The 25,244-nt window shown below is 34.6% G+C and overlaps 1 protein-coding gene across 4 annotated transcripts in view; it reads right to left on the reverse strand.

Moving 5' to 3' along the window:
• The window catches only part of SENP7 (SUMO specific peptidase 7), a 136,591-nt gene that overhangs the window by 4,546 nt on the left and 106,801 nt on the right, over positions 1-25,244 (reverse strand). For all 4 annotated transcript variants that reach the window (XM_058555706.1, XM_058555705.1, XM_058555704.1 and 1 more), the window contains 10 exons: positions 23,726-23,905; positions 22,251-22,516; positions 20,474-20,607; positions 12,404-12,520; positions 8,834-8,956; positions 4,322-4,414; positions 3,286-3,410; positions 1,893-1,945; positions 530-573; positions 365-433 (listed from right to left, as the gene is read on the reverse strand). In XM_058555706.1, the coding sequence (XP_058411689.1) occupies positions 365-433; positions 530-573; positions 1,893-1,945; positions 3,286-3,410; positions 4,322-4,414; positions 8,834-8,956; positions 12,404-12,520; positions 20,474-20,607; positions 22,251-22,516; positions 23,726-23,905 (1,204 nt within the window). The remainder of the gene's footprint in view (positions 1-364; positions 434-529; positions 574-1,892; positions 1,946-3,285; positions 3,411-4,321; positions 4,415-8,833; positions 8,957-12,403; positions 12,521-20,473; positions 20,608-22,250; positions 22,517-23,725; positions 23,906-25,244) is intronic.

The raw sequence follows: 25,244 nt of genomic DNA on the forward strand, positions 1-25,244 counted from the left end.
AAATTACAAAATTATATGTATACACACACACTCATGTAATAAGATCAGAAAGAGTTCTTATTTTTCCTAAAATGTTACTCTGATAACCACTAACATTTGCAATGCTCCTTCATAAAATTATGCTTTTTAATCAGTTGTGAATACAAATTCCAAATTTACTTTTGCCATAATCCTTGAGAAATATTAATACTTGAATATTAACACATAATAGGAGCTATTTATTATTCATTAGAATTTATAGGACTTACCTAAATACATAATAAAATGTAATTCTTGATATAGTCTTTTCAGTAATTCTTAAGGTAGCTTCAAAATTATTGAGAGTTTTAGATAACAGACTGAGGGTAAAATTGTCATTACTTACTCTCGTAAATTCTGAACTGTGTTTTGTATAGAAGCAGCTTTCAAGGAGTCTAGTATAAGAATGCATGGCCTATGAAAAGCAAAGGAAGAAATCAAAATATATATATTTGTATATGAAATAAACCTAAATATGTGAAAAAATTGAATGATTACAGCATGTACCTACCTTTTACACATTTTCTTCGGTACTAACATATTCGTCTCGGTACTCTGAAATAACACAAACTTTTATGACTTTGCAATTAAAGCTAGTTTGAATAAATTAATATTCAGCCACTCTTTAAAATGTTTCAAACACTTGAAATTAAAATTTCAAATCAGAGTTCTTTTTGTTATCTGAAGTAGGTCAACTTCATTTTTCAAAAATTCATTCATTTATTTTCTTACACTGGCGAAACAGTAGTTTATACACTTTTACGTGGCCTCAAGAAATTATGGAGCTTTAATGTGGCCTAAAAAACAACTTGGAACTTTAATTTCTTCTATTCACAGTTACCATCTTAAGCAAAGATAGACAAGTTAATTTAAGCTGTCCTTATACACATTCTCTAATTCAATACATGACGTCCGTAGAGACATACTTCTTCCCTTTGAAGCACAAGAAGCAGAGTAGTAATATGTATTAAGGGAAAGGGGGTGGAGTGTTTTGTTGTTTTCTTTGATAAATTTGAGAAACAATAGACCAAACAAACAGATTTCTTTAATGCAGAAGTTCTCAGTACCTTTACTGTTCTAATATAACAGTGAATCTCTAAGAGACCAATAGGACACAGAGTTTACCCAACCTAACTGACCTTAGAATTCTTTTCATTATAAACTGCATCTTAGAACAAGTGTTCTAAGGAACCCAATTTGGGAAACCTGGCTCTAGAAGCAAGAAGGAACTCCCCTATCCTGCCACTGTGACGGCAGAAAAGGAAACCTCCTTCCTCCCCACCCTACACCAATGACAGTAAAGACACAGGCCCTGCCAGGGAGGCTGCTGCTGTCTGTACATACAAAAAATCATTAGGTGGCTACCTTAATCAATTAGTACACCAAATCTAGACCATGCATACCAGTTCAGAGGTCCATATAAAGGAAAGTTAACAGTAACTATCTTAGCCTCCAGAGCCATATGCATCGACCTTGAATCTACTTTGAATGATTTTTACCAACAATTCACAATAATAGAAAGAAGATAAAATGTGCTTGATTAGGTTATTAATTGCACTAAGTCAAAAAAAATGCTGACACAATGAAGAATAAAAGTACATCTAATCCATAGAAATTAGAAAAGTAGTCAACCAAGATGATCAGATAAACTATTAAATAAATAAACCGAGGGAGTTAAAGTAAGCTAAACAGATGCAAGAAGAATGATAATTTCTCTTGTTCTCTTTCCTACTGCCACACAACACATCAAAGAATCATAAAACAGCACAATTTAATCATAGTCCACCAATATCCATCATGGCCCCCTATTTTATAGATAAAATTATTGTGTTCATGAGTTTTCCCTCCTTCACATCTATAAAGAACCCACTTACTTGGGAATCTTCTGTACCCAAGGATAGTGTTGAAGTAGCATGTAGATCATTATCTAGTTAGAAATAACAAAGCAGCTATGAGTGTTTATGTTTAATACAAAGTATTTAGATAAGTTTAAATTGTAATTTGTATACACAATAGTAATTAAAGGGAAAAAAATATCTGGGATCTATTTAATTTTTTTTCATGGTTAATGTTATGAAAAAAATTCAATCAATAGATAGAACTGATAGTGGTTAGCTGTTACCTGACAATACATAAACCCCAGGGCCAAAACCTGAGGTACCAGTTAACTGAGCCAGTTTCCTATAAAAATAATCTTCAAAGATAGCTCACTAATCAAAATGCCTGCTGTTTTAATGTGGAGGATTGTTAATTTGCCTGGTAATGGTTCTTCTAATCTACAATCACAGAGTGCTGCATAAGTACACTTCTGAAGCACAGGAGGATGAAAGAAAATTGAAAACAATCAGTTGCTTTATCAGTTTTTCTTTCTCCTCTCATAGAGAAAGGTTCTGGCTAGTATTAATGGTAATGGCTATTATTAATTCTGCTTGCCACTTATGCTACAGCTATAAAACACATAATTTTGATTTTTTTCCCTCAAAGAAAGTAGGCTTATTTAATTAAGATTTGGATTGTAACAGAAAAAAAATCATGGAAGAATTATAAGAGACCCTATTATATATTATAGTATTAATATATAATTAATATTAATATATTAATATTAATATATAATTAATATATTAATATTGCTAATATACTCTATTATATATTATTAATACCATATAATAATACTATTATAAGAGAAATTAATATATTATAAGAGATATTACCTTGCCAAATTACTAGTGTCAACAAGAAGTGTGTTCCTTTATATTAAGAAAAAAAGGGGGATTTCAAGCTATGCCTGAAGATCCATGGCATGAATTCTTAGTCACCTTAGCAAGATTATTCCACAAAAAGTGCTGTGATAAAACTTGATATAACAGTATAATTTAAGAATTACATTTTGTCTATACATGAGGCAGGGCATCTATCATGAAAATTTCAGATTTCTTATTCTTTATTTTAATAAGTTTAATGATAACAGGGGCCAGCCTGGTGGCATACTAGTTAAGTTCACGCACTCCGCTTTGGCGGCCCGGGGTTTGCAGGTTCAGATCCCGGATGCAGACCTACGTACTGCTCATCAAGCCATGTTGTGCCAGCATCCCATATACGAAATAGAGGAAGATGGGCACAGATGTTAGCTCAGGGCTAACCTTCCTCACAAAAAAAAAAAAAATGATAATATAATAACTATACTATCCTTTAACTTCATATCATCTGCTATAATCATTTTACTGTTGTCATCATTATTAAAAACACCATCTACATTAAGCTTATCACCTATTGTTTTCTTGCTATGTAGGGATTGCTGAGCCTGGGCGTGCTGGGATATAGTCTGTGGAAAATCTTCATACACAGCTTCTTCTAACCAAGGAAAACAAATGACTGCAAGATACCAGTGAGACCTGTTGAAAAAGAAACACAATCTTAATAACACAAGATTGAAATAAAGTATAAGAATGTGTTCTAGAGCTACAGCTGAGAAAGTGGGTATAACAAAATTCCTATCAATTTTGAAGAAGTCAACTGTAATATCTGATATAACATAGAACACACATTCCAAAACTAATTAAATCAGTAAGAACACTTGGGGTAAAATCTGAGTAATTCAAACTTATTTACTTTCATATAATCAGTGTTTCTTGTTGAGGATCTGCTTTAACAACAGACTCATAGACAGACAGACTCATAGCATCAACTTTTTTCTATTAGTGCTTACACAGCTTGTTCTCTTAAATATTTGAAGATTCATCCTAAAATCTTTTGATGTTTTATTTAGAAAATCTTTTCTTGAGTTAAAAAAAAAAAAACTCGGGGCCGGCCCGGTGGCGCAAGCGGTTAAGTGCGCGCGCTCCGCTGCGGCGGCCCGGGGTTCGCTGGTTCGGATCCCGGGCGCGCACCGACGCACTGCTTGGTAAGCCATGCTGTGGCGGCGTCCCATATAAAGTGGAGGAAGATAGGCACCGATGTTAGCCCAGGGCCGTCTTCCTCAGCAAAAAAAGAGGAGGATTGGCGGATGTTAGCTCAGGGCTGATCTCCTCACAAAAAAAAAAAAAAAAAAAAAACCTCAATTTCTCAGTTATTATAGTCTTGTGGGCATTTGTCATTTTATTTTTTTCATTATACTTACAACATAACTACTGCCAAACCAAAATCCAAGAAAAATAATTCATTGTTTTAGCTACTTCTTTAAAAAATAATAATAATACCTGGGATTTCTGTACTCATACTTTTCACTGATTATTAATCTAAAAATATACAAAATATTGTTCTGCACTCTCTCCAATTTTGTTTCTAAATAACCTGAAATACTCACGACTCATTTACAGGCACAAAGATGTAATCTTTATTAAAGATGTTTATGTGACGAGTCCATGTTCTTACTCTTTTATGTCTTCTCTGTGCCAGTCTGGGAATATGAAAGATAGATATATTTGGTATATTAAAAATTTAAGATAAAGATTCCAAGAGTCTTTTTTATATACTGAAAAATGCTAGATTTAGTATATTTAACCATCTTCTTCAAGAAATATAGTATTTAACAGACTAGAAAATTATCTCCTTTTATTAACTCCTGGTTGTCCTTAAATCTGATCACCATAAACAATAATGTAATGGATAGAAGAAAGGCAGCAATTTATAAAATGTTTTGTAGATTCCAAAAGTGGCTCAGCAACTGAGTACAAACAGCTATACCTATTTATTCTGTTTAGTTTCATCTGAGCATGATATAAAATATTATCACTACACCTTAACAGAATTGTCCAAACGTTATACCTGTGATGAGGGAGGTGTTAAAACCTAATGGAAGAGCAGAAATGAGGCACATATTCTTAGATTTTTAAAGATGAAACTCAACTCTCTTCATTTCATATATATGGAAACTATAGGACAATGAGTTAAGTATATCCACCATTTATTCATCTTTCATTTTATTTCTTCAACAAATATTTACTATGTCCCTACGAACAAACAATGAAAACCACCCACAATGCCATAAAGGAATTTACAAAATAAGGAAGGCAGAAAAAACACTACAACAAATAACTAAAATGTAAGTGTCATAAGAGACACAAAGGAATTCTATAATAGCATCTAGGAAAGCCACCTAGAAAAGTGTGTGGACACACAAACACCTCACCAGGGAGGTTAAGGTAGGAAGATATCAAACCAAGTTTGGATGTCAAAAAAAGCTGTAGAAAAGGGATGGCATTTAACAGTGGCATAAATGAGGTGGTATGTGACTTCTGGCTCAGTCCCTGAAGAACCTCTTTTTATGCAGGGAATTACACAAATCCTTAACTTCTTATATATTTATATACCAAGCAATACAGGAAACAGACATCTTTGCCCCATCCCCGTTCATCTGAGCATCTAACCAAACTCACATTAGGAGTAAGATGGGATCCAGAATGGGCTAAAAGATGTGGAAGGAATTAGACACTACGTAAGAAGATTAACTTCGTAAATAACCAGGAGTCATATGTTTACTGAATTTTCTTACTTCACAATGACCCAACCATTACAATGATTATAAACAATTATTTTCAACTAGTGCACAGTCTATTAATTTGTTTTCCATTTGGAAATCTTAAGGATAGACAGCTGGTTTTCTTTTGTTTTGTTATGTTGATGTTTGGCAGATTTCCTGATTATGCTAACCTTATTTGATTGGGAATATATTAGACATAGGATGGGGCAAGGAGGATAGAAGAGATTATGGGGGCCACAATATCATCTCTTACTCTCAGTTCCTAACTGTGTAGAAAATCCACAATTAAACGTCTAACAGTTCTTTCCCCATCCGATGATATACATGATTATTATCTTTTATTTTGATTTCCTAGTATGTTCCATGCACTGAGCAAAAGGCACTGGGTAGGGTAGAATAGAAAATAAGACAGATGAAGTCCCTGACCTCATGAAGCTTATACTTTAGGATAAGAACAGAAAATGAACAAGCAAACAAATAAATGATTAGAAATCATGTTGTGAAACAAATTTTAAAAGTCCCAGGAGAAGAAATTTCAGTCAAAAAATAAGAGTTTTCCAGTGACTGTGAAGCTGGTGAGATCCTGGCCAGGCCAAGGACATCGGATCTCATTGTCCTCCCAGCCCTTCAACCCTCCCCTGAAGCCTCTTAATAAAATGGTTTGATCTCAAAAAGACTTTTAAAAAAGAAAGAAAATAGGAAATAACTTAGCATATTTGAAAATGAAAGGAGACGGACTGAGCTGAAGTACGGTAAGTGAGGGGAGAGAATGTTGTGAAACAAGTTTAGGAAGAGGGACAGAAGCCAGATCTTGCAGAACCTCATAAACCATCATAATGAGTTTGTGTATCACTTAGTCTGCAATTTCCTAACACCAGCAGTTTGGGCCTCCTGTCGGGGGTTTATTGGCCATTAAGGTTTATAACCCTCGTCACTTTGTTTCTGTGTTATCTTGTTTTTTTTTACTCATTTGTAGGGATTCTTTGTGTGAATACTAATTATATACATATGAGGCCAAGCATTAGTATGAGTATTAGTGTGTGTGTGTACGCATACATATATATGTGTGTGTGTATATGTGTGTGTGTGTGTGTGTATATATACTATATATACTATATATAGTAGATATATAAGACACTATATAGTATATATCTACTATATATAGTAAACACTACATACTATATATATACTATATACTATACTATATATAGTATATATACAAGATATATATAGTATCTTATATATATAGTGTGTGTGTCTGTATATATATAGTATATAGTATCTTATATATATATATAGTGTGTGTATATATATAGTATATAGTATCTTATATATATATATCTTACCCTTGAATATGCCACTCATGTAACTGTTTTGTATTACTTTTATATATGATCAGACATATAATATCTAATTTAAAAAAATTTTTTTTAATTTTTAAAAAATTTGAAAATACAGCAGACTCTACTTACTTTCATTTTCTCAATTTCTAGGTGGTATGCCAAATTCATAATCTCTACATTGGCTAGTAATTTTAAAACAAAATGTGGGATTAAATGCATGGTACCAACCGTCAATTTCTATATCAATAAAATAGAACAGGAGGGTATCAAAAATGTTAAATATCAAATTTACTTACTAAATCTTCCCCTTCCATATATCCCGCTCCACTAACCCTGATTATCAAGAATATTTTCAAATTTCAATTTTCTCCTTAATTGATCCTGGCAGGCCTTGTCCATCAGCACAAGTTCCAAATCTATAAAGACACTCAAAATATAGATGACCACACATCCCAGTTTGTCTAGGACAGCCCCACTATACACACGTTGCCAAGAGGTAACTATTAATAGAGCCTCCTTTTATTCTCTCAAGTGTCCCAATTTAGACCATAAATTACATAGTCACAACACTATAAACAACAGAAAGAGCTTGAACTTTGAAATCAGAAAGCTATATCCAACTTCAGATAACTTAGCTAACTACTTTAAGCTTCAATTAATAAAGACAATGGCACTAATCTCACAAGATTATTGTAGAATCAAACAAAATAACTTTATGTTCACTGTCTTGGTTCCAAGCAGGCCCTCAATAAATGTTAACCCTCTCCCTATTCCTACCCTCTTTTTCCAAAAATACAACAAATTCAGACAGTTTACCCATTTAGTCATCTTCTTACTTGCTTATTATTCCTATTATTTTAAAGGGATGAAACAAACTCTCACAGCCATTTTTTAAAGGCAGGCCAGTACAACAAAAACATCTCTAGACTAGAGGGTAAAAGACAAAAGCTTAAGTACCAACCATTTCTGTCACTCGCCACAGCTTGCCAATCTTCACTGGCCTGCTTCCTCACCTGAAAACTTGGGGTATAACATACATGCCCTGCATATCTAAAAGCACTGTCATGAGAGGAAATAATATACAAAAATATACCTTATCAATTTTAAAGTGGTAGATGTATGTTTACACTAACTTTTTTAAAAATAAAAACTCTTAATTTTATCATGGGTCTACCATATAGCCTATCATACGAATTGTTGGGGTGGGGAGAGGGGTGAAGTGGCTCCATGCTACAACCACCCATCCAAGTACTGCTGTCTAAGAAATAAAAATAACTCCCTCCTCCTTTTGCATATCCCTATCCACTGCTCTATAGGTTTTAGCATTAATCAAAAAATATTTGGACAGAAATTCAGCTAAACTGCGTGAATAAATATGGTATATTGTATAACGTTACATCAGTTTAAGTAGTATGTTGGTGAGGGTCTGACCAGGAAAACAAAAACCACACTACATATTTAAGACAGATAAAATGTAATGCAGAGAACTGGCTACAGTGGTGATAGAAAAAGTGTGAAGCCAAAAAAAGAGAGCAGTGAGGCAACCAGAGATTAGCACAGCAGGAAATGGCTATTCCCCTACACGGAAGGGCCAAGGGAAGAAGCAGGACCTCCGACAGAAACTGGAGCTCTAGCAGGTCTGTCCAGTGAGAGATGGACCCATACGGGAAACACAGCCACTGCCAGAATCACTGCCCAAGGCATGGAGGGTAAGGAAGAAATAACCTGGCTTCTCCCTTCCACGCCCTCCAACCTCCAGTGTCCCCGACAGAAGACGCGACTGGAAATGCAGCCTGCGAGAGTCAGCCTCCCTGTGATAGCGAACAGAACAGCAGAAAGGTGAGAAATGCCTCTCAGAGCAAACAGGCCCAGGACCTGCACAAGCAGTAATATTGCTCACTCTAGGGAATACCATAAGAAGTTATTTCACTAAGAGCATCAAAATAGTGTTCTTTTCCTCTTAAAACTTAAGTACATTGGAAGACTGACTTACGAAAGACTTGGATTATCTTCTGTTAAATTATTTTCCTTTCTCGTCAAGCATTTATAGAAAAAGCTACTAAAAATGTGACTTCGTTCAACAAGTTCATCCGATGCCTTTTCCAATATAAGATACCTATAAAGTAGCAACACCACAAAATTAAGTTATTTTTAGATTTTACCTGGTCTTCCCCCAATTCTCTTACGTGTTCTAGAAATCTTCATTTTTACATCCAATTAGATTCAAAGTAATCTTGCAATCTGCTCTGATTTCAGCTTTTTTTATTCTTTAGTTACATCACCTTCCAACAAGATCATTTAAAACAGAAATTGCCCACTTATTTATTCATTTATTAACAAATATGTATCAAATTCCTAACATGTGCCAAGCAGCATATTTACACCAGAGACACAAAACGAGAAGGGGCAAAAAAAGTACCTGCCCCCATAGAGCTTACAATCCAAAGAAAAGAGGGTAGTCCAAAGAAAAGAGGGTAGAAGGAAATACTAATCAAATAATCACACAATCAAATATAAAACTCAAACTATGACACTCCAAAATAAATCTATGAAAATTTTAATAACTCTGAGACATGACTAATCTCTAAATCCTTAGTTCATTTCTATACTAAAACAACTCTTCAACATAAGCTTGTAATTCAATCATTTAGTGATTAAACCCTTTATAATTAAAGAACTCTGCTATTCTTAATAGTTCTTGCAAGTTCAAAAACGACCTTGTAATTGATTTTTTAAATAAAAAAGCATAAAAGACAAACACAACTTGAAATTTTTCTTATGTGGTTAAGGGGAGAGTATACTACGTGGAAGGAGACATAAAGGATGCTTCTGGTGTGCTGGAAGTGTTCTTCATCTTGATCTGAATGATGATGACATGGGTGCATACATATGTGAACATTCATTAGGTGTACACTTAAGATTTATGCACTTTACTACTTGAAAGTTATTCATCAATTTAAAAAATAAATAGAAAGTAGTTTAAAAAATAAAGTTAGAATCTCCTCTGAAAAGAAGTCAATGAGAAAGAGATACAGGCAGTTCACTGAAAAGGAAGTATAGAAAAATGCTATTAGAACTGAATTAGAAATAAAATTTGATTAGTTAACTGCAATAAAACATATCAAAATTAACACCTAAGATGATTCAATTCATCTCACAAAATATAAATTTGACACTATTATATGGATACAAAAATAAGATGTAAGATGCTTAACTTTTAGAAGGAGAATGATCATAATGCTGCCAAATAACTTTAAAATAAGGCAAAATATTATAAGTGCCATAAAAGAGATGCAAATGAAGTATTATGAAAGTTAATAATATTTGTTTAGAAGATCAGGAAGTTTTAGGAAGGTACTACTTGAGAGAAACCTTGGAAGAGGAATAAAATTTCAACAGGTTGAGCTAAAGAGGAGAGTATTCCAGGAAGCAAGAATAACAGGGCATTAAGGCAGAAAAGGGCATAAAGATAGGCTTTGTCTAGTAAACTGTTTGTAATTCAATTTTGATGGACATGTAGTATGTGTAGGGTCATTAGTGGATGGCTGAAAAGACAGATTAGCGTCATATTATCAAGACTCTCAAATGTCAGACTGTGTCTGAATTCATTTTGACAGGTAATAAGAAATTACTAAAAGTTTCTAATGGGAATTGCATTCAAAGATTAGTTTAAGAAGAATAATGGTGGTAATAACATACTTAATGGCTAGGAAAACAGAGACAAAGGATACAAGGTGACTAGTTAAAAAGAGAATAACAATTTAGGTTAGGTAAGGTAAGGAGTACTAGAAAGATCATGATGACAGAAGAAAGAGAATAAATAAATTTGAGAAATAGAATATACTAAAATTGGCCACTGAGCAGAAAGGGAAGGGAGGGTTAAGAGTCAATGATAATGGATACTTCTACTCCCAGCCAAGATGGAGTAACAGGAACCAGATTTACCCTCCTGCTTGAAACAAGCAAAAAACAGGACAAAACATATGAAACAATAGTTTTCAAAACACTAGACATCGGGCAACAAAGAACACTGATGCTTGAGAAATGGGAAACACACAAGGTAAGCTCTACTAATGCCCCAGCCTACTGCCTTGATGGCATCCAGACTGCAGCACAGGAAGGAGTAACCCAGGTGGAGCCTGGCAGACTCCCCAAGTTGAGGAGACGCTGAGAGCTGGGAGAAACCAAGCAGCCCGAGTTCACAGATCAGAATACCGGAAAGAAAAGAGCTGTCTAGAGACAGAACTCCAGACATCTGCAGAGAGTCCTCCTCAAGCATTTAGCAGAACATTGATCAGTGCACGTATGTAAGGAAAATACTCAAGGAAAGAACTACCTGAAAAGATTAGAGGGAATGGTACACAGCATCACACAGGCTGTGGAAATAGTGCCTCTTCCTACCAGGCAGGCTGTAAAACCTCATAATTCATGAGGCATTGGGTAGAATACTCACCGGGTCTTTCCTCAGTAGTGGGGATTAATTTGTTGATTTCACCTAACAAATCTTAAAAAAAGCAAGACCCTTAAAAGTATTAAACTTTTCCAAATAATCCAACTGTGTTCCAGAACAAAATTCAAGAATATTTATAGGAATACAAAAATACCCAGCACCCAATAAAAAAATCACTAGACATGCAAAGAAGCAAAAAAAATAAGAATTTTATAATGAAGGGAAAATCAATCAATGCAAACCTACCCGACCCAGAAGTGACACAGATGTTAGAATAAGTAGAAAAGGACATTAAAACAGTCATTATAACTGTATTCCCAATGTTCAAAAAGTTAAACAGAGACATGGAAGATATAAAAAAGACCCAAATCAAACTTACAGAGATTAAATCTACAATGTCTGAGATGAAGAGTAAATGATAATCTGAGATTTTGAGCCAGAGTGACTAGAATAAGGATAGCATTATCAGTAAAACAACAGGGCTTAGGCAAGATGACAACAAATTTGGTTTGGGAGGGGTCAGTGAAATGATCAGGAGAAGATATCTCAAATAAGTGTTGGAAATGTAGGTCTAGGGATACGGTACACAATGAGAGCTAGAAACAAATTATCTTTGCCCATGAAAGTTTATACAACTTCTGTATCTATTCCTTAAGTGTGGCCATAAAAAACTTGAAAGTAATTTTTTAACGGAATAGCGATATGGATTTTTTAAATGACAATTAACTCTTATAGTGCTTAAAGATACAAGAGATAACTACATGAAGTTGCTTCTTCTCTACTCCCAAAGTGATCTATAATTACGTAAGTACTTCCTTCACCATAATAATACCATAGCCAAAGAAGTATAAATCAAAAAAAAATAAACAAAAACTAAAAGAAACAAAAAACCAGTAACTCTTCTGAAGTATATAGTATCAATAGGAAGTAAAGGAATGAAACTGAATTAGTCAACTCTAGAAAACCTTGGTAGGCAAAAATTTTTCAACTTTCAAATCTTGGCAGGTTACTTTTAGCTAGAGTTAAAATACTTCAGAGATAAAGACATTTACTTTGAGATTCACATAAAAACCTGTTAAAAAAAATGAGAAGATCGTTTATCCTTGTACTTACTTAAGGTAAAAATCAATGATTACATCATTAAGAAACTCTCCTTCTTCTAAGCACTCCAGATCTTCATTAGTTACTCCTAATCCCCCTTTAGTAGGTGGTGGAGGATATACAATCAACCTTAAAAAGTAAAAATAAAGTTAAAATATATATTGGTACCGAAAAGTCTGTTATCAAAGAGATTTATTATATGGAACAATATAGGGCAGTAGCATTGAATAACTAAAATGTGTAGGGTAAAAACATTTGAGAATCTTGTGAGTGAGCTCTCATTCGTAAGAGCAGAGTGAGCTCTTCCCTTACACTCTCCCCCCTAAGAAACAACAAAAAGGACATTCATATACCAACAGAAGACATTCATACAACACAAAAGACGTCTGAAAGACCCAAGCAGCCATACGTCTGAAGGTGGAGGTGCTGGACACCCCCGGAGCAAGTGGAAGGAGGTAAGGGGATCTCTTCTCCCTCCCACAAAGGCAGTGACCCAGGGCAAAGGACCACATGTGGCTCTGAGGGGAGAGCGGCGGCCCCAGCAGGAACACCTCTGCTCTACAAGTTCCTCCACAGCCCATGGGAAAGCCCCACACAGAGGTGGCTAAGCTACTGCGCGGGAGTCTTCATCAAGCCAGCACCTCGGGAGAGCAGATAGCGAAGGCAGAGCGAGAAGCCCCCAAGATCGCATATAAAAGAAAGTGCCCCTTCCCCCCACCAGCACTCTAGCTCAGCTGGTTGGCCAGAGCACTGTGAATACAATAGAAAAGCAGCAGCTCTGAGCAAGAGAGCCGGGGATCACAGCAGGCTCAGAATACACAGCTCTTGATGCCAACCCAGTGGCAGCAGGCAGAATCTGCAACCAGATAACTATGCGGAGGCACAAATCCACATCATAACACAGTATGATGAGATATATTAATACTCCAGACCAGAAAGAAAATGACAAGCACCCAGGAATGAATCATGAAGGCACAGAAATTTATAATCTAAATGACATAAAATTCAAAATAGCTATCATAAAAAAGCTCAATGAGTTACAAGAAAATACAGATAGTTCAATGAAATCAGGAACAAAATTAATGAACAGAGGGAATTCTTCACAAAACAGACTGAAACTATAAAGAAAAACCAATCAGAAATGTTGGAGATGAAAAACACAATGGATGAGATAAAGAAAAATCTGGACTCCCTGATAACAGAGTTGATATTACAGAGGAGAGAATCAGCAGTCTGGAGGACAGAAATATAGAAATGCTTCAGATGGAGGAGAGAGAACTAAGACTAAAAAGAAATGAAGAAATTCTCAGAGAAATATCCAACTTAATTAGGAAATGCAACATAAGGATCATGGGTATTCCAGAGGGAAAAGAGAAGGATTTCAAAGAAATAACAGCTGAGAACTTCCAAAACCTGGGGAAGGAGCTGTAAATACAAGTGAAAGAAACTAATAGAACTCCAAATTATATCAATGTAAAAAGACCTTCTCCAAGGCATATAGTAGTAAAGCTGGCAAAAGTCAATGACAAAGAAAAAATATTAAGGGAAGCAAGGCAGAAGAAAATAACCTAGAAAGGAACCCCTTTCAGGCTGTCAGTGGATTACTCAGCAGAAACCTTACAGGCTAGGAGAGAGTGGAATGACATATTCAAAATTCTGAAGAACAAAAACTTTCAGCCAAGAACACTCTATCCAGTGAAAACAACCTTCAGATACGATGGAGAAATAAAAACTTTCTCAGATAAACAAAAGATAAGGCAGTTCATCACCACAAGATCCCTCAGTACAAGAGATGCTCAAGAAGGCCCTCATACCTGAAAAAAAAAAGAAAGGGGTTACAAAGCCTTCTGCAAGGAGAAAAATAGTAGACCAAATCAGAAAATTGCAGTTCTCTATCAGAACAAGTTATGAAACAATTATAATATTAAAGATAAAGGGAAGGAAAACATCAAAAATAAATATAATCTCATCAGTTTAACCACAAACTCACAACATAAGATGGAATAAGTTGTGACAACAATAACTTAGAAGGGGAAAAGGAAAGGGATGGAATCAGCTTAGTCTAAGGAAATAAGAGGCTATCAGAAAATGGACTATCTCATCTATGAGATTTTTTATACAAACTTCATGGTAACCACTAAACAAAAAATCAGAACGAGACACAAATGATAAATAAAGAGAAAACTAAGAAAATCATCACAGAGAACTACCAAACTGAATTGGTAGTCCAAAATATACAGGACGAGAAACAAGGGAAATGCAGAAGAACCAGAAAACGAGTGACAAAATGGCAGCATTAAGCCCTCATATATCAATAATCACTCTAAATGTAAATGGATTGCATTCTTCAATCAAAAAACACAGAGTGGCAACACTGATTAAAACACAAGACCCAACAATATGCCGCCTCCAGGAAACATATCTCAGCTCTAAAGACAAACACAGGCTCAGACTGAAGGGATGGAAGACGATACTCCAAGCTAATGGCAAACAAAAGACAGCAAGTGTTGCCATACGTATATCACACAAAGTAGACTTCAAGAAAAAAAAGGTAATAAGAGACAAAGAAGGGCAGTACATAATGATAAAAGGGACACTCCACCAAGAAGACAATTACACTTATAAATATATATGCACCCAACACAGGAGCAGCAAAGTACATAATGCAACTATTAGCAAACCTAAAAGGAAATATTAACAACATAATAATAGTAGAGGATCTTAATAACCCACTTACATCAATGGATAGATCATACAGACAGAGAGTCAACAAGGAAACAGTAGCCTTAAATGAAATACTAGACAAGATGGACTAAATAGAAATATATATAGAACACTCCATCCAGAAACAGCAGAATACACATTCTTCTCAAGTGCACATGGAACATTCTCAAGGATAGACCATATGTTGGGAAACAAGGAAAGCCTCTATAAATTTAAAAAGATTGAAATCATAACAAGCATCTTTTCCAACCATAATGCTATGAAATTAGAAATCCGCTACAAGAAAAAAGTGGGGAATGTGACAAAGATGTGGAGTCTAAACAACCTGCTACTCAACAACAAATGGATCACTGAAGAAATTAAAGGAGAAATCAAAAAATATCTGGAGACAAATGAAAATGAAAATACACCATACCGGGCCAGCCCTGTGGCTTAGCGGTTAAGCGCATGCGCTCCGCTGCTGGCGGCCCGGGTTCGGATCCCAGGCGCACACCGACACACTGCTTCTCCAGCCATGCTGAGGCCACGTCCCACATACAGCAACTAGAATGATGTGCAGCTATGACATACAACTATCTACTGGGGCTTTGGGGGAAAAAATAAATAAAATTATAAAAAAAAAAAAAAAGAAAATATACCATACCAACTCATAGGAGATCCAGCAAAAGCGGTCCTAAGAGAGAAATTCATAACAATACAGCCCCACCTTAACAAACATGAAAAATCTCAAATAATAAATCTTAAACTACACCTAACGGAATTAGAAAAAGAAGAACAAACAAAGCCGAAAGTCAACAGAAGGAGGAAAATAACAAAAATTAGAGCAGAAATAAATGAAATTGAAACAAAAAAAAACAGTAGAAAGAATCAATGAAACAAAGAGCTGGTTCTTCAAGAAGATAAACAAAATTGACAAACTCTTAGCCAGGTTCACTAAGAAAAAAAGAGAGAAGGCTGAAATAAATAAAATTAGAAATGAAAGAGGAGAAATTAAAATGGATACCACAAAAATACAAAGGATTATAAGAGAATACTATGAAAAACTATATGCCAACAAATTGTACAATCTAGAAGAAATTGATAAATTCTTAGACTCACACAACCTCCCAAAACTGAATCAAGAAGAAATAGAGAATCAGAATAGACCAATCACAAGTAAAGAGATTGAAACAGTAATCAAAAACCTCCCAAAAAATAAAAGTCCAGGACCAGACAGCTTCTCTGGTGAATTTTACCAAACATTCAAAGGAGATTTAATACCTATCCTTCTCAAACTATTCCAAAAAATAGAGGAAGATGAAACACTTCCTAACATATTCTATGAGGCCAACATCACCCTGTTACCAAAGCCAGACAAGGACAACACAAAGAAGGAAAATCACAGGTCAATATTGCGGATAAACATAAATGCAAAAATTCTCAACAAAATATTGGCAAACTGAATACAGCAATATATTAATAAGACCATACACCATGATCAAGTGGGATTTATACCAGGGACACAGGGATGGTTCAACATCCACAAATCAATCAACGTGATACACTACATTAACAAAAGGAGGAATAAAAACCACATGACCATCTCAATAGACACAGAGAAAGCATTTGACAAGATCCAACATCCATTTATGATAAAAACTCTCAATAAAATGGGTATAGAAGGAAAGTACCTCAACATAATAAAGGCCATATATGACAAACCCACAGCCATATCATACTCAATGGCGAAAAACTGAAACCCAACCCTCTGAGAACAGGAACAAGACAAGGGTGCCCACTTTCAGCAGTCTTACTCAACACAGTACTGGAGGTTTTGGCCAGAGCAATTAGGCAAGAAAAAGGAATAAAAGAAATCCAAATAGGCAACGAAGAAGTGAAACTCTGGCTGTTTGTGGACGACATGATTTTATATATAGAAAAACCTAAAGAATCCATTGGAAAACTATTAGAAATAATCAACAACTACAGCAAAGTTGGAGGGTACAAAATCAACTTACAAAAAAATCAGTTGCATTTCTATACTCTAATAACAAACTAACAGAAAGAGAACTCAAGAATACAATCCCATTTACAATTGTAACAAAAAGAATAAAATATCTAGGAATAAATTTAACCAAGGAGGTGAAAGACCTATACAATGAAAACTATAAGACATTATTGAAAGAAATCGATGATGACATAAAGAAATGCAAAGATACTCCATGTACATGCATTGGAAGAATAAACATAGTTAAAATGTCTATATTACCTAAAGCAACCTACAGATTCAATGCAATCCCAATCAGAATCCCAATGACATTCTTCATGGAAATAGAACAAAGAATACTAAAATTCATATGGGGCAACAAAAGACCCCAAATAGCTAAAGCAATCCTGAGAGAAAAGAACAAAGCTGGAGGCATCAGAATCTCTGACTTCAAAATATACTACAAAGTGATAGTACTCAAAACAGCATGGTACTGCTACAAAAACAGACACACAGATCAACAGAACAGAATTCAAAGCCCAGGAATAAAACCACACATCTATGGACAGCTAATCTTTGACAAAGGAGCTAAGAACATACAATGGAGAAACAAAAATCTCTTCAATAAATGGTGCTGGGAAAACTGGACAGCCACACGAAACAGAACTAAAGTAGACCATTATCTTTCACCATACACAAAAATTAACTCAAAAAGGATTAAAGACTTGAAGGTAAGACCTGAAACCATAAAACTCCTCAAGAAAATATAGGCAGTACACTCTTTGACTTCGGTCTTAGAAGGATCTTTTCGAATACCAGTCTACTCAGACAAGGGAAACAAAAGAAAAAATAAACAAATGGGACTTCGCCAGACTACAGAGCTTCTGTAAGCCAAAAGAAACCAGGAACAAAATGAAAAGACAACCCACCAACTGGGAGACAATATTTGCAAATCATATATTCGACAAGGGGTTAATCTCCATAATATATAACGAACTCATACAACTCAGTAACAAAAAACAAACAACCTGATCAAAAAATGGGCAGAGATATGAACAGACATTTTTCCAAAGAAGATGTACGGATCACCAATAGGCACATGAAAAGATGTTCAACATCACTAATCATCAGGGAAATGCAAATCAAAACTACACTAATATATCACCTTACACCTGTTAGAATGGCTATAATCACCAAGACAAAAAATAACATGTGCTGGAGAAGATGTGGAGAAAGGGGAACTCTCATTCACTGCTGATGGGAATGCAAACTGGTGCAGCCACTACGGAAAACAGTATGGAGATTTCTCAAAAAATTAAAAATAGAAATACCATGTGACCCAGCTATCCCACTACTGGGTATTTGTCCAAAGAACTTGAAATCAACAATTCAAAGAGACTTATGCACCCCTATGTTCACTGCAGCCTTATTCACTATAGCCAAGAAGTGGAAGCAACCCAAATGCCCATTGACTGATGATTGGATAAAGAAGTTGTAGTATATATATGTACAACGGAATACTGCTCAGCCATATAAAAAGACAAAAATCATCCCATTTTCAACAACATGGATGGGCCTTGAGGGTATTATGTTAAGCGAAATAAGCCAGACAGAGAAAGACAAACAGTGTATGATTTCACGCATATGTGGAAGATAAACTAACACATAGACAAAGAGAATAGTAGTTAGTGATTACCAGAAGGGAAAGGGGTTGGGGGTGGGCACAAGGGGTGAACGGGCACATTTATACAGTGACAGACAAATAATAACGTACAACTGAAATTCACAATGTTATAAACTATTATGACCTCAATAAAATTTAAAAAAAAATGTTTGACAGGATACATGCAATTATATATTCCTTCCTTTATTTTCACACAAGCTACTAATAGTACTCTCATTGAGTATCTTTTCACTTCCAATCCTTCCCATGTGGGCTGGTCTCAATATTTGTCTAATCAATATATATCAGTTACAATAGCATTGACGATGTCTCTCTTCTGCACAATTTTTAACTTTCAACAAACTGATGTAATAAACCATACAAGATTTTTCTATGCTTCACTTTCCTATTCGAAGTTTGAATCCCTAAGACTAGTTTCTTTTCATATAGTAGAGCCAGCAGTCAAAAACTATGCTCTACTACTAGTAGCTAGTCTACACCAACAGCTGGGCAATAAAGAAATAACATGGGAACTTAGAAGGCAAGTTTCCCATAACAAAGCGCTTACAATGTAAAATTTAAGAGAACATAAAGGAAATGAATAATTAGAACACAACCAGAAGAAGTAGAAAACAGATGACAATTAATTAGGCATCTTTCCTCTAGCACTCTCTCTTAAAGCCCAGAAATAAGAGCAATTGTGAATTCCTGGCTATAATCTTGGAATAGACAGGGTGGTACTTGCTGCACAAAAGTAGTCAATAATAAAGGTATAATATATACTTCTTGAACCAGAAAGATTTGAGAAGATAAGAGTCATCTGCACTTGATTTAATCTTGGTAACCATGGTACCTAAATCAAATAAGAACATGTGAAAATTTTAAATGCTAATATGATAGTTACCATGTTATTGGCCATTTTCCTATCCTGTGCTTTCATTTGCTTTTTTTTTTAAACAGAGAAAAGGAATCACATAGAGGAATAGAAATCATCCTCAAATGCACAAATTCTATTCTGCCTTGCCACCAGGAGAAGACATATAAGAGATGAAATATGAACAAAGAAGCAACTTCTGAAAGGGAAGTTCTGATAAACTCCAAAGTACCTTAAATTGAAGCACACTTTAGTAAGCAATTTCACTTTTCCTATCATATAGTCAAATAGGGAATATATAATCTTAAAAACCATTACATTGCTATTCAAATATTTTCAATAAATGCTTTAATCTTACCAAATTTGACATTTGGGCTGCCATTTCTGTCTGACTGACATAAAACTAAATGAAATGACACTGACTGTTTTATTAATAAGATTTTAACTTTCTCATAAATAAAAAATAATTACTTCTATTATTAACTGTCAGAGTTAAAGTAAAACTCAAAACATTTAAAAAGGTAAACTACTGGGGCCGGCCCTGTGGCTTGGCGGTTAAGCGCTCGCGCTCCGCTGCTGGCGGCCCGGGGTTCGGATCCCGGGCGCGCACAGACACATCGCTTCTCCGGCCATGCTGAGGCCGCGTCCCACATACAGCAACTAGAAGGATGTGCAGCTGTGACATACAACTATCTACTGGGGCTTTGGGGGGAAAAAATAAATAAAATAAAATCTTTAAAAATAAAAATAAAAAAATAAAATAAAATAAAAAAGTAAACTACTTAAAATCAGCAACATGAATGAAAACTACTAATGTGCCCACCTATTACAAACAGGATATGACAGGGTACATACTTCTGAACAGGTCCAGTGTGCCTGACCTCTCGCCATTCTTCATCTGGATTAGACGTAATAGAAAATGAGTAGCAACCACTACTTTGCTTCTGCAGGAAGGTGTAAGTAGGCTTGGCTGTATCTATCTTTGAAGGCTGACAGGAAATGGCAAAGAAAAAGGTCTTCTTATTGATACATAAATACATATCAACTCTCAAAGGACAAAGTCAAAACCTAGACTTGCAAGAGAAAATGTGACTAAAAGAAATCCACATCCATGAGTTATATCTATACCTTTAGAATTTCTACAAAGATATAACCAAATCAAAATAATACTTTTGATCAAAAGATACTGTACATACAATGGTAAAAGTTTAACTGTTATTTACAGATCTAGGTTTTATAACTAAAGAAGAATTTAAAAACTATGCAGTTCAAAATGAAAAAAAGAGGTAATAAAGAGTAGGAAAAAATAAAATTTACAACAGAGACTGAAAAGAGTTTATAACAACATATATTGATATTCTATCATTAAATGGGAAAGTATGATACAAATCTGTATATATGATATAATTACCATGCAAAGTTTTTACATTATGCATAACGAAAGGTAGTGGTGAAGTCTTACACCTCATCTTCCACTAATGTGGCTTTCTGTAGGCCTTAATGTAAATAACAGATTAGCCCCAGACCAAACCTGTGCGCACGTGTCATAGCAAACTTAATAAACACTTTTCTTTCTAGAGGTATATGGCAGAGATATACAAGGTACATGTACATTACCAATCTCCTATAAAAATAAACATAGCATTTTCAAACTTATATTAATTGCTTCAAGATAATTTTAGACTTACAGAAGAGTTGCAAAAAACAAACAAGCCTCTCCCAGATTCCCCTAATATTAACATCTTATATAATCATAGTACAATTATCAAAACTAAGAAATTAACCTTGGTATAATAATATAAACTAAACTACAGACTTTAGTCTGATTTCACTAGTTTTTCCACTAATTATCTTTTTTCTGTTTCAGCATCCTACAATTTCTCAGTCTTTCCTTGTCTTTCATGATCTTGATATTTTTTAAGAGTATTGGTTAGTTATTTTGTAATGGAGTTTGTCTGATTTTTCTCATGATTAAATTGAGGTTATAGAATATTGGGAAGAAAACCACAGAAGAGATACACCCTTCTCGGTGCGTGATGTGACAGGTACATTATTTCGCTATGTCTTATTCCTGATGATGTTAACTTTGATCACTTGGGTTAAGACGACATCTGCCAGGTTTCTCCACTGTAAAGTTACTCCTTTTCTTTTTGTAATTAATAAATATTTTGGGCAAGTGACTTCAAGATTATGCACATTAGTGTGTTTCTCCTTTTCACCTATTAAATTTAGCATCTCTCACTGGACTCTGCCTGCAACAATAATAACTCTGGTTTTTCTAGTGGTGGTTTTATTTTCTCTAATTCCTTATACAATTATTACTTGGAATATTTTTCTAAGAAAGAATTATGCCTTATCCACCATTTATTATTTATTTATTAATTAACTAAGTTATTTCTTTGTATCAATATAGATTCATGGATATTATTTTATTCTTTGGTAATAATCACATGCTATCATTATTGATTCTGTTGATCAAACTGTCCAAGCTTTGGCATTGGGAGTTGTTTCAGGTCGGCTCCTGTGCCCTTTTGACAAAACAAGACATTTTGATATGAGCCTAATTTCAACGGAAAAATTTTTACCAAACCTCCTCCCTCTCCCTCACCAATTATATTAATCATATGCTAACCTGAGATATTGGTTTCATCTTCATTTCTTCAGCAGCAGCAGCAGCAGGGAAAGAACAAGTTGAAGCACAGTAATAATGAATAAAAGAACTTTCTTTTGAAGAGAGGTTCTGAAATAAAGGAAGTGCCTGAACCCAAGACAACGGATAAGAAAGCTCTAATTCTCCATTGGTTGTACTTATTTCTGTCATAATATCTTTCAATTTCAATTCTTCTCTTTGTGAAATAGGATTGTGTAGCTCAAGGAAAATGAATTCACTGGATTTTGCTATAAAAGAAAAAAGAAACCAATTTTTATCAGTAGCATTATTTTTCAAGAGAATTATAATTAAAATAATGTAATTATTAATAACAGTAAGGTTGGTATACAACCCAACAAAGTATTTTGTATGTTAGTTAATAACCCAGGGAAATTAAATTCCAAACTAGGCCATTAGTAACCTAGAACCAAAACTCACAATTTTTAGAATCGTACTGCACTAGAATGGAAGCTCCACAATGGTACCGACTGCTGTATCTCCAGTACCTGGCATTTACTAGGTACTAGTAAACACTTGTTCATGAACGTATGAATGATCACTAAGCAATTAATTATTTTTCTCTAGCCTTCTCCATATATCAAATCTATCAATTAAAAAAGTATTCCAATCAAACATTTTCTTCAAAACCATTTTCTTTCATCAATCATTTCAATAGCGGTCTCAAATGACATTCTCTCCCTTGATGATGATTATAAATGGCTCATTCATTATATTTCCCCAACTTCTCTACTATTTAATCATGAATTTTCCCAACTAATTGGAATTAATTAGAACAGCCGAATAACTAATTTTAAAGGTATAAAATTTAGTTCACTACTTAACTTTAACTACTTTAACCTTTAATGTACAAGGGAGTAGAGGGAAAAAGAGAGAGAGATCAAAGAGGTAAGAAAGAACTTCTAAACCAGACTCCTTTAGGAGTTGGAAACTAAACAAAGTTGGGAAATATCTCGAGATGCATATATATATATGTGTGTTATGGGAGCACACAGAAAAGTATTCAACCCAGTCTTAGAGCAATGATATATGAGTAAACAGAGTTTTCCTCTGTAGAAACTAAGGAAAATGCTGAAGGTAAAGACTTCTGTATTTTACTTAATTTCGCCACTGATTAGCCTTGTCACAGTTCATTATGAAATAAGGGAAAGAAACTCCTAAGAAAGGTAGCCAAGGACGGCAACTGACTAAAAAATAACGTGTTCCTTTTATTTTAGAAGATAATTTCACTTAGCTCAGTAAAATTATCAAGAGAAATCATGAAATAAAAAAATAATTTACCTTACATAAAATTAAGGAACAAAATTATTGTTAATTCAATGAACTTAATTTCAATTCAATGAAATAATTACATTCTATTAAATTATTTTAGAATAAAACTACTTTACTTATAGGACTTCTCAGGTTACCCTGAAATTTAGAAATCATTCCATACTCACATTGCTGACTTAATATAGAGTTTTCCAATTGGGTGTGAATCTCATGAAGATAATTTGAAGAGACCCAGAGGAAAAGGATAGCATGACTCCTTTTACTGTGATCATCATCCTTACTTTTCCATAACCCAAACCTCTTTAAATGTGTGGTATCCACTAGTAATGAAACCTCATTCAGAGACACTGAAAGAAATAAAAGATAACAAATTAATAAATTAATCTATTTAGGAATACAACACTTATGTACCAAATGACTCTTCTTTAATACACTATATCTTTCAAAAAGAATTATATGCAAAGTTTTTAAAAAATATTATTTCCAGTGCAGTTCACTAAACTTAGCTAAAATTCCCCAAACAATACTATTAGAATAAAAGAGATAACATTACAATTAGAAAGGGCCAAATAATTATAAAATGATAATTAAACGAAGGAATTTAGCCACAAGGTCCATCCATGTTGTCACAAATGGCAGGATCTCCTTCTTTCACATAGCTGAATAATATTCCATTGTGTGTGTGTATATATATGTATATATATATACACATCTTTAGCCATCCATCTGTCAATGGACACTTAGGCTGTTTCCATATCTTGACTATTGTGAATAATGCCTCAATGAACATGGGAGTGCAGATACCTCTTTAAGATCCTGTTTTCATTTCCTTTGGACATATACCCAGAAGTAGGATTACTGGATCATATGGTAGTTCTATTTTTAATTTTTTGAGGAACCGCTATACTATTTTCCATAGTGGCTGCACCAATTTTCATTCCTACCAACAGTGCACAAGGTTCCCTTTTCTCCACATCCTCACCAATACTTGCTATCTCTTGTCTTTTTGATGATAGCCAATCTAACAGGTGTGAGGTGCTATCTCATTGTGGTTTTGATTTGCATTTCTGTGATGATTAGTGATGTTGAGCACATTTTCATGTGCTTATTGGCCATTTGTATGTCTTCTTTGGAAAAATGTCTATTCAGCTCATCTGCTCATTTTTTAATCAAATCGTTTGCTTTCTGCTATTGAGTTATATGAATTCTTGATATATTTTGGATATTAACCCCTTATGAGATATATTATTTGCAAATATTTTCTCCCATTCTGTAGGCTGCCTTTTCACTTTGTTGACGGTTTCCTTTGCTGTGCAGAAACTTTTTAATTTGATGTCGTTCCACTTGTTTGTTTTTGCTTTTGTCTTTGCTCTCGGTGGCATCTCCAAAAAAATCACCGCCAGGACCGATGTCAAGGAGCTTACTGCCTGTGTTTTCTTCTAGGAGTTTTATGGTTTCAGGTCTTACATATAAGTCTTTAATCCATTTTGAGTTGATTTTTGTGTACAGTAGAGATAGGGTCCAGTTTCATTCTCTTTCACATGCTGTCCAACTTCCCCAGCATTGTTTTTTGAAGAGACTATCTTTTCCCCATTGTATATTATTGGCTCCTCTGCCGAAAATTAATTGACCATATATGTACGGGTTTATTTCTGGGCTCTCTATTCTGTTCCATTGATCTATGTG

This window comes from Diceros bicornis, chromosome 15, assembly GCF_020826845.1.
Source record: "Diceros bicornis minor isolate mBicDic1 chromosome 15, mDicBic1.mat.cur, whole genome shotgun sequence".
Classification (NCBI taxonomy): domain Eukaryota; kingdom Metazoa; phylum Chordata; class Mammalia; order Perissodactyla; family Rhinocerotidae; genus Diceros; species Diceros bicornis.